Source organism: Octodon degus, unplaced genomic scaffold (assembly GCF_000260255.1).
Source record: "Octodon degus isolate 3935 unplaced genomic scaffold, OctDeg1.0 scaffold00035, whole genome shotgun sequence".
Lineage (NCBI taxonomy): Eukaryota > Metazoa > Chordata > Mammalia > Rodentia > Octodontidae > Octodon > Octodon degus.
The window spans coordinates 14,169,984-14,180,569 of NW_004524611.1; the positions used below are offsets into that span (position 1 = coordinate 14,169,984).

The 10,586-nt window shown below is 42.1% G+C and overlaps 1 protein-coding gene across 3 annotated transcripts in view; it reads right to left on the reverse strand.

The window, feature by feature from the left end:
- Nucleotides 1-10,586, reverse strand: part of Styxl1 (serine/threonine/tyrosine interacting like 1) — a 63,541-nt gene that overhangs the window by 44,357 nt on the left and 8,598 nt on the right. The window contains exons 2-3 of one of the 3 annotated variants that reach the window (XM_023714392.1): nucleotides 3,325-3,383; nucleotides 969-1,072 (exon numbers count right to left, since the gene is read on the reverse strand). In XM_023714392.1, coding sequence (XP_023570160.1) covers nucleotides 969-1,071 — 103 coding nt within the window. In that variant the 5' untranslated portion in view covers nucleotide 1,072; nucleotides 3,325-3,383. Of the gene's footprint in view, nucleotides 1-968; nucleotides 1,073-3,324; nucleotides 3,390-10,586 lie in introns of all 3 variants that reach the window. The other 2 variants (XM_023714391.1, XM_004630447.2) reach the window with 2 other exon arrangements.

Consider the following 10,586-nt stretch of genomic DNA (forward strand, 5'->3'; position numbering starts at 1 on the left):
CTTGTACATGGGAATAGAAATGTGAAGAGTTGCTCACTGCAGCATTATTTATAAGAACAATATATTGCAATCAATTGGGAGCAGATACAGATTCAGTTAACAGTGAAAGTAAATTAAATGGACATCACATATAGACATGGGAAAACTCAAAAATATGTTTTTCAACAAAAACAACATAAAAGCCAGGGAGATGACTCAGCGGCATAAGCACCTGCCTGACAAGCACAAGGTCCCGAGTTTGATCCCCAGTATAAAATAAAAAGGCAAGTGTAGCAGTGCATACCTGTAATGGCAGATAGGCACTCTGGGAGGCTGACGCAGTAAGATCACGAGTTTGAGCCCAGCCTGGACAACTTTGCAATTTAGAGAGACCCTGTCTCAAAATAAGAACTAAAAAAGGGCTGGGCACGTAGCTCAGTTGAAGGTCTAGGTTTCAATTCCAAGTACTATAAACGAAGTTGCAAAATGAGTGGACATAACAGTACTATTTGCATGAATGTTTAAAGTACTTGTATGAAGTAAAACTGTGAAAACATGGAAGCAGCTGTCCCTGGGGAAAGAAAAACGCAATCATAATGTGATACAAAAGGGGTATATCTGTGTTTATTTTATTTCTATGTCAAAACTGAATCGAAGTACATGGGTATCCATCAATACTACTACGCACGTGATGTTTAAAATAGCTTATTAAGGGGCCGGGGAGATGGCTCGGTGGAATAAGTGCTTCCCTGGCAAGTGCAAGGGCCTGAGTTCAATCCCCGGTTCCAAAAAATAAAATAGCTTATTAAAACAGTAACAAGAGGACTTAGAACACATTTTCTGGAAATTTCTGGAACTAATTTGGGAAGATTCACAAGTCATATACTATACTAGTAAAAAGTAACATTTGAGCCAACAAACCTAACAACTCTCCACAGGTATTAATCTGTTAAAACTCAGGCTGTTTGTGTGCCTGCTCATATACTTACCAAATAAACAGAGATAGTTGGGTTCAATTAATCTGGACAGTTTTGTGACCTGATTCAAGATGTTGTAAAGCTCTGTTGGTTCACAAAAAACCAAATCAGCCATCCTAGTAGGAAAAATGGATAATGTACAAGTTTAACATACTGCTTTCTAGTTATGATGAATGACCACAAAAGAGGATACTGAATTAAATACTTTCATAACATACATTCAAACTTAGTAATAATCAAGAAGACTTCAAAAATTCATAGTAAAGGGCCTGGGGAGATACCTCAGTGGTCTAAGCGCCTGCCTGGCAAGCGCGAGGACCCGAGTTCAGTCCCCAGGACTGAATGTCAGGCTGGCCCTGCGCCAAGCCAGCCACTGAAACCAGGTGTGGTGAAGCACTCCTGTAATGCTAAAACTGGGGAGGCTAAGACAGGAGGATCACTATGAGTCTGAGCTGCATAGCAAGACTCTGTATCAAATAAATAAATAAATAAATTTTAAATTTTTTTAAAAATTAGGGCTGGCAAGATAGCTCAGTGGTCTAAAGTACCTGCTTAGGCAAATGCGCAGGGACCACAGTTGGATTCCCAGCACCAAATGCCACCCCAGCCCCACCCCCAGCATGGGCTGAGCCAGGCACAAAAAGAATAAATAAATTAAATAATACAAATTTATAGTGAAGGGCTGGCGAGACAGCCCATTAGACTAAGTGTCTCTTTAGGCAAGTGCAGGAGCCGGGGTTTGATCTGTGCCACACAGACCCCACCCCGAGGTGTGCTGAGCCTGTGACCTAATCCAGGTGTGGTGGTACATGCCTGTAATCACAGCACTAGTGTTTTAGTTACTCTTCACTCGTTGCTGGGACAAATACCCGACACTCAAAATGAAGGAAGGAAAGGTTTCTTTAGCTCACAGTCACTGGAGGTTTCAGTCCACACTCAGCTGGCTCCAAGGCACAGCGGCACACAGCAGAGGGCAACCTTTCATGGTGGTGGCAAAGAGCAAGAGCGAGGGAGGGGTAGGAGCAGCTCAAGCAACTAGCTTCTCTTCCCTCCTTACATTGTAATGCAAATTACCTGCCCCAGGGCAGGTGCAGCATCCACACCCACAGTAATCAGTCACAACTCTAGAAGCTGCCCCAAGACTGTATGAGGCTTTGGGGGGACACCTAGACACAAACCATAACTACGGAGGCTGAAAACAGGAGGATCACTACAAGTTCGAGCTGTGTAGTGAGACCTTGCACACACACACACATACAAAATAATAATAATAATAATAATAATGAAGAAATGTGTACACAGCAGAAAAAACTATCAAACACAAGATATGGAGCCACACATAATAATCAAAAATATGGTGAATATTAAACCAGTTAAATGTATTTTTTTTCCATCAAGTATTGATATGTTAAACTTTAAGTCCTTACAGAATATGGAGATAAAAATTTAAAAAATGAAAAATATTTAAAGAATATGAATAAATAATTACATATTTCTACACAGAAATTTAGAAATCTAACCATAAACAGCATTGCAGCATGACAGTCCTGTGACATTTTTTTTTTCAAAATTTTATTGATAAACACCAATGAGACAGTTTCAAATCAAATCGGAAGTACAGTTTCAACAAATAGCACACTGCATTTATTCTTCTTAGTGGTTAATTGCTGTACAAGATGCGGACTTGAGATCCTATTTACAAACACCATTAGAACAAATCATTCTATTCATTAAGAGAATGCAACTATATATCTATCCTAACTACTTTGAATACACAGATACAAAATGGACATTCATCTGTATACCCTATTTTTTCTAAGTTCCGTTATTGAATATTATAGGTGTGTAAACTCAGCAAAATATTCTAAAAGAGTCCAGTAGCCCATAATAGCATTGGGTCTTCTGTTTAACTGGCAATGTCAGAAATTATTGACCTGAGTCCCCCACAGCTCAACATAACAGCATGGCTTTATTTCCTATATTTCGTCTTCATACTTTTCTACTGGATGGTTAAGACCAAGGTAAAGCAGGACCTGTGCAATAAGAGTTGTAGCTTTTTGGTCTGAGAAGGTCAGTGAAATCCTCTCAGGATTTATACTGAGATCCTGTACTGAGATTGTAGAACCTTTGTCAGTGCAGCCATGTGGATGAGTCACGGCCATTGCTTGGCCAAATGTATTATTTATATGCAAAAGATATACTGTCATTAATCCCCCTCAATGCGCTCCACATTGAAGACACTTATCCCATTATTGTTGCCAATTTCTGAAGCAGCTCTGGCAGTCTTTTGTGAAGCGCTTTATAAGGTACGATGAGAAACATGATGAACGCTGCTGCCGAGCGTCAGCCAGCAGAAAGGCAGACTCACCAAAACGTTACAGTGTGTCCTCCTCCACCTAATTCACCAGGTCTGGCACTGTGTGGCTTCTGGCTCTTCCAAAAAGTCAAAAAGACTATGAGAGGGAAATGTTTTAAATCAATTCAGGACATCAAGGCAGTCACAACAGCACAACTAAGGACATTTGCAAGAGAGGGCTTCCACAGTGTTTCACAAAGTGGCCAAAATGATGGGATTAAGTGTGCTCAAGGGAGGGTCCTATTGAGAAAGGATAAGTGGCAATCCGTCTTTCCTTGTAATTTTTAAAAATGTAAACATCCACTGGTTTTTTTTAATCAAAGCTCACATACCAAGTAGGTAGTAAAACAGTCAACAATACATTTGCTCATTTTGTAAGTAATTACTGAACAAAACCATGGAAATAACCAAGAGGAGCAAAACCTATCTTAATGGAGGTTACATTCTAGCATGGAATGAAGACATCAAACTCAAAGGAAAAAGTAGTACAGGTAGCTTGCGGACTAGAACACTATAAAAGCATAAGCACACTATCAGGGTAGCAGTCAATAGGGTCCTCACCTACTTGGGAACCAGAAAAGGGCTAAGGATGTGCCTGCTACCCAGGCAGACAGGAGGTTGGGCAAGACAGAGGCAGAAGAAAGGTACAGGAGAAAAGAACATTTTCTTGGGAGCAGGAGCAACCCCAGCCCCTGAGTCAAAAGAGCCCGGCCGGGGCTCAGAGACTGTGCTAAGGACCATGACAGGGTCAGGCAGAGAATTGCTGATGCGTTCAGTGGGCAGCTCTGGCCCCTGACGGCAGAGCTGAGCTGCTCTTAGGATGGAGGACTCCTAGGCAGTGTTTCTACAAGGATTAGACCTGCATCCTATAAAAGGGGGTAACCCAGAATGTAGAAGTGGTGTGCTGTGGAGGCCAGTAGTGGGCAGGTGGGAGAGAAGCCGAGAGCAGGGGTAACCTTGCTCCAGTCTCGGCATAACTGGTTCAAAGCTCTAGGAAGGGTCAGACTCCCCTCAGACCTTGGTCCTCAGCTCTCCCACCTCCCAGCCTCCATGTGGACTTTTCCCATTGGCACACAAACATCCTCTTGTCCCTGTGACATCTCTGGCCCCCTTTTTAAGAAGGCTTCTCAAATACACCAAGTCTGTTCACTGCCTCCACTCGCCCAACTTCAGTCATGTCGAATGCTGAAGTTATTCTCCTAGCCATGGAGAATAATTTACCTCTCTGTGCCTCAGTTTCCATCATCTCTAAAGTTGGGGCAATAACAGTATTGCACCTTCTGTAAAATAAGTATAAAAGTACCCACCTGCTGTGTGTGGGTTAAGGAAGTTACCTAGGAAAGGGATTCTGAGCAGGGAGGAAATGATTTAGCAAGCCGTGCCTATCAGAGTAACCTTCTACCCTGGAACTTCTGACCTAGACAAACCATAGAAACTGGTCACGTACGATCATCAAGAGTGTCCCTTTCCCTTAAACCATTAGTCACCCTCTCTGCGCACAAATGACTCAGCCTCTTCAAAGCATGTGATAAGGCCGAGAAATCTTCCTGCTCCAAACACACTCCCCTCTCAAGACTCCACATCCTTCAGGCTTCCCTCGTCTCCCTCAAGTTGTTCTTCGGTCTTCTCTGCTGGAGGGTCTTCTTCTTGTCCAGACCCTGGACTGAAAAATATTTTCCTTTCTCATTCTAGGACAGGGTGTCTTAACCTCGGTGCCACAGACTTTTGGGGTCAGATAACTTGTTTATAACATGTTTACCAGCATCCCTGGCCTCCACCAGTCCAGGCCAGGGGCAATTCTCCTTCAGCTCTAACAAAAAGTATCCCAGACGCTGCCGCCACATGCCCCTAGAAGGAGGGGGGCAGTAGTGTCTCCAGCTGAAAAGCACCACTTCAAAACCCAGAGCTTCTGTGATTTCCTCAGTCCTTGGACACCACTTACACACCAACAACTTGCACAATTTATCCCACCCTGTTTTCCCCACTACAGGCTCTATCTGGGCCTCTCATGGTCATCTCAAATATCACACAGCAAAACCAGAACCTTTAATGTCCATATCTCCAATCCCAGTTCATCTTTTAGCCTCCTCAGCCCCAACTAACAGCACCATTAGCTGCCTGATACTGCAGCCCAAGCTCCAGGTTCCTCTTTCTGCATCCTCTTCCATCCTATCTGCAAGCTCTATCTCCTAAATAGACTCCACGTCCACCTGCTTCTTTCCCTCTCCAGAGCTACCATCCTAGTCCAAGGTACTATCCCCTTGCTCCCAAAGTCGCACTACTGCCCAAGGGGACCTTCTAGCCTCCTGCTTTCTCCCTACACTGTAATCTCCACATGGCAGCCAGGGTGATGTTTCTAAACTACAAGCGTCTTTGTCTTCACCTCACTTGGGGACTTCAGAAATCACAGTGCTCCTTTGGGTCTTGTCAGCCTCCTCCCACGAGGATGCATGGATCCTCGCATGCCTCACCCGGAGCCCGGGATTTACTGTGGCAAAGTAGTACTCAATAAAACCTGTGGAGCTAATATTGTAGGCAGATATAATGTTACTCTTAACACTGACCTCTAATGAGAGATAGGCAGCATTCCAAGTTGCTATTACATTTGGGGCTAAATATCATATTTTTAATTTTTAAACAACCAGAAAATAGTCAGGGAAACAACCATTTCCCACTACAGCCCTAGCAGTCCCTACCTAAGACCCCTGCTGGCCTAACAGCCCAGGAGATTAAAACAGGAGACATTTTCCAGTGTGTATTTTTACAGGTCTAAGAACTAAAATAAAGCCTTCTAGTTATTTTAAATTTTCAGCCTATTTATCAAGAGAAAGATGAAAACCCTCTGCTTTCTTAAAATATTTAATAGAAGCACTGGTAAAATATACTTCCCTGGATCCTAATTCAGTAGAAGGACAAATTATTCTTAAGGATAAGTTCATTACTCAATCAACCTCAGTTATTAGAAAAAAGCTACAGAAGATGGCTTTTGCTTCATATAGCCCACTTGATGTTAGTAAAAACTGCTTCCTCAGTATTTTATAACTGTGATGAAGAAGAGGCCAAAGAGACCGGGAAAAAGTGGCTGCATTTGCTGTAGCACTGAGAAGCAGACCCTAAGTTTGACTCTTGGGGCTCCAAGAACTCAACCACTACATTCATCTGCTATCCCTGTCAAAAGCCAGGCCACCTTAAGAGGGACTGCTCTAATAAGAGGTCCCCCAGCCAAGGCCTGACTGCTGAGGTGGCCTCTGGAGGGAGACAACACAAAGAGGGAGGGCCCTGGGGCTGCCTCCTCGCTCTGGCTGTTACCTCTACCTGTCTTTTCCACACAGGAGCCCTGAGTAATCATGACTAGGGGAAAAACCCCAGCCTATTGCGGGACATTGGCATAGGTCTCTTTGTCCTTTTCCAATGCTGGCCTTCCTTCTAGCGCCATACTGCAATAAAAAGTCATTTAAAAATCTCACATAAGTTGTAGTTGGGATGACTTTCTCTTCACCCATTCCTTTATTTATTTATTTATTTATTTTATTGTGAAACCAGAGATTGAACTCATGGATTTGTTATAATCTGTGGCATATAAAATTATATTAATATATAAGCACTTATTCTACTGAGCCATCTCCCCGGCCCCACCCATTCCTCTTAGTTATGCCTAAAAGCCCAGCTCTGTCATCCTGGAGAGATTTCATCTGAGAGAGTTAAATACTATCATATATATTCAGGTTGCCAACTAATCAAAATGATGCTGAGACTGGCTTACACAAATATAATACATATTGAAAAAATATACAATATTGTTATTCACATACAAAAACTTAAAGAGTATTTCATTGGTCAAAGCAGGTTCCCAAGGGCAGACAGAATCTTGTCAGGGTAAAAGAAAAAAGTCTAAAAACACTGGCTGCAAGGTGTGCAATGGCTTTGGGCCTATAGACGGAGCCAGGCCTTATCTTTGGCACAAAACTCAGTGGCAGGGCTCTTGCTGACACCCAGGTGCCGTACCAGAAGCACTGAATGGGACATTGGTTTCATCACAGCACCGGAGATGATTTTACCCTGTTAAATACTGGATAAAATGCTACATACACTAAATGCTGTCTATGTTGTAACTGTGTATGAGTCCATCTGGTTGGTCCCTGATGTAACTCCTGGTACTTCATGCTGATGGTAAATATAGGTATGACCGTTCAGACTGCATAACTCAAAATTAACATTGCCTAATGTTTTATAATAAAATGTTTTGATTTATGAAATATCATACATACACTTTAAAAGAAATGTACATAGTGTGTCCAATCTTTGTGTTTACCTCCCATATCTACTTAACATGAACATAGGTAAATGTTTGAATGTCATAATTTCAGTATTTACAAGTGTTTTCAAATTGAAAGACAAAAACATTTCCCCACTCTCTTACTGCAAATATTCTGTGAATTTCTAAGTCTTAAGTTTAAAAGACAGTAACTTTTGAGTTTAAAAACATGCAAGTACTTACATCACTGACAGTAAAAAAGAGTAATAAGGTATTAATCTGGCTTTCATAAGGTCATCAAAAATTTAGAGATAATTATAACTAAAGTTAGAGGGACTTAATGACAAAATGTTAGAATTCATCAATAAAGGGGTCTAATGAGCCAGTGGGTTATAATTGCTAACCCTTAAAAATAGTTTCTAAACTTATCTGTAAGTTCTTAGTGCTTGTGCTTTGGTTATACATGCTCTAATTTCTCAGAAAATTTATTCTTGCCTAGAGGATGCCAGACCCCAGGTAATCAGACAGTTAAAACCTATAACAAATATGCTAGATTACTTTTAAATTCATTTTACTGGGATCCACCCAGTCTTGTCTAGAGAAAACGTTGCATGACACATATCAAGACTAACTAACTATACTCAGTGGGCCTTAAGTGATAGCACAATTGCCTTCTCTCTCCTAAACAAAGAGATTAAGATTAATGAGACAGGGCCAGGGAGATAGCACAGTGGAATATTTGCCTGCCTGGCAAGTACAGGGTTCTAAGTTCAATCACCAGTACGGTCACAAAAGAAAAAAAAAAAATTAATGAGACAGACCATCCTTCAAAATTAGATTGCATTAGACATTCTAACAGCAGCACAGAAGGCTATTTACAAAATTATAAAAACTAAATGTTGTGTGTACATTCCTGATTCTTCTGCTAGTATCTCAGTAGCTGCTGAAGATATTAGATGACGAATCAATAATATGTCAAATTCAAATTCCCTTGGCCTTACCTTTATCCTCTTTATGGAAAGCTATTACTGGCTCCTCGAGATGGAAATCATTGTAGACTATATTAATAATTATCCTGTAGGTATTACTTGGCCCCTGCATACTCAATTGATTCTTTTTTTTAATTTTTTATTTTATATTTGTGTGTGTGTGTGTGTGTGTGTGTGTGTGACCAGCTCAGCCCACCAGGGGGTGGGGCTGGCTGGCATGTGGTGCTGGGGGATTGATCCGCGGTCCCTGTGCTTTGCTTAGCTTAGCTTGTTCTAAGTAGGTGCTTTAGACCACTGAGCCATCTCACCAGCCCCCTCAATTGATTCTTTGCCTTTGTCTCCTCCAGACTTACAGCTATATGCCTACCCAAGATGAACATGTCTGGTGTCTGTCAAGGGCCTTAGCAGAACCTCTGGAGAGTATCTCTGACTGCCAGTCAACAACTATGACCCCTTTCAGCCTGAAGACACCCAAGTTGTCATCACCCATCATTCCCTCAAGGCAGTTTGGGTTACTTCTTCAGAGAGGGGAATGTTGTAGGCAGCTGAGTTACACAGAAATATTACAGGCAGTCAGACAGGGTTAGGCCCTCAAAGGAGCCAGTATTGAAGACAAGATACCTTGCAACTGTGGGAGGGTCAGGCACTTCCACTGTGGGTCAGACCACCAGAAAAAAGATTAAACAAATGCAGCCACATACCTCCCTAAGGATGGGCCTCAGGAACTGATATTCTCCATAGGTATCAATCACCTTGAAAAAGCCAAGAAATCACTAACCCTGGAAGAGCCCCTGCTCTGTATTCTTGTCTGCTTGCTACGATACTCAGTTCCCCACTTGATCCCAATCTAATCAGTTTTACCTGAGCAATTGTTATCTTACTAGTGGACCACAGTTTTGTTTTTGTTTTTTTTTTAAATTTTTATTTATTTATTTATTTATTTATTTATTTATTTATTTGTGTGGCCAGCTCAGCCCACCAGGGGGCGGGGCTGGCTGGCATGTGGTGCTGGGGGATTGAACAGTGGTCCCTGTGCTTTGTTTAGCTTGTTCTAAGTAAGTGCTTTAGACCACTGAGCCATCTCACCAGCCCCATGGACCACAGTTTTGTCCCTCCTCATGTGGGAGTTCCCATGTTTCTCATCTCAGACCCACCTCATGTCATGGTTTTGCTCTATAAAACCCCCAGAAAAGGCAGTTTCTTGGCAAACCCACTTAGGTCCCCTTCTGTCCCTTAATAAATATATTCTGCTTTTAACCTCCATTGTTCCTAAAATTAATTCTTCAGTTTTACAGAACACAAACTCATTCCATATATCCTTCAGGTTGGGAGTTCCATTCTCCTGTATCACTAATACATTGTTAGCCACCATTACCACCTTTGCCATGCAGCCATGTGATCCTGGTTTTCTGTGTGTGGCCTCCCTTCCACTCTCTAAAAGTCCTGTACTCACTTTGGGGGTGAACAAAGGAGAGGATGGGCTACAACCTAAGCCAACCTAAAAGCTGGTCCCAGCCCATCTGGCCTAGGGCTCTCTCTTTTCCTCCCCACTCCATTTCCTTAGTAAGTAGCCAAGGGACTATCTCTAAGTGTCAAGGTAAACTCAGCCCCAGGGACCACCCCCTACAGGCCCCTCTTCTCAAGTTTTTTTTTTTTTTTTTTTTTTTTTTTGGTTGTTTGTTTTTTAAAGAAGCAAAGGTTTATTTGGTTCACAGTGTGTAGAAGTTTCAATCTTTAATCAACCTGAGCCAAGCCATCTCCCAGGGAGAGGGAGATGGCTCAGTGGAATACACGCTTCCTTGGCAAGCAAAGGGTCTGAGTTCAATCTCCGGTTCTGCCAAAAAAAAAAAAAAAAGAAAGAAAGAAAAAGTTTCAATCCTTAATCAACCTGAGCCAAGGCACGCTGACATGGCAGACAGGCATCGCAGTAGAGAAACAGCTCACAGCTCATAGGGGGCAGAAGGTAGCAAAGCAACCCCACTAGAAAGTTTAATGTTTAATTCCTTCATTGATTTTCCATCTCTCTCTCT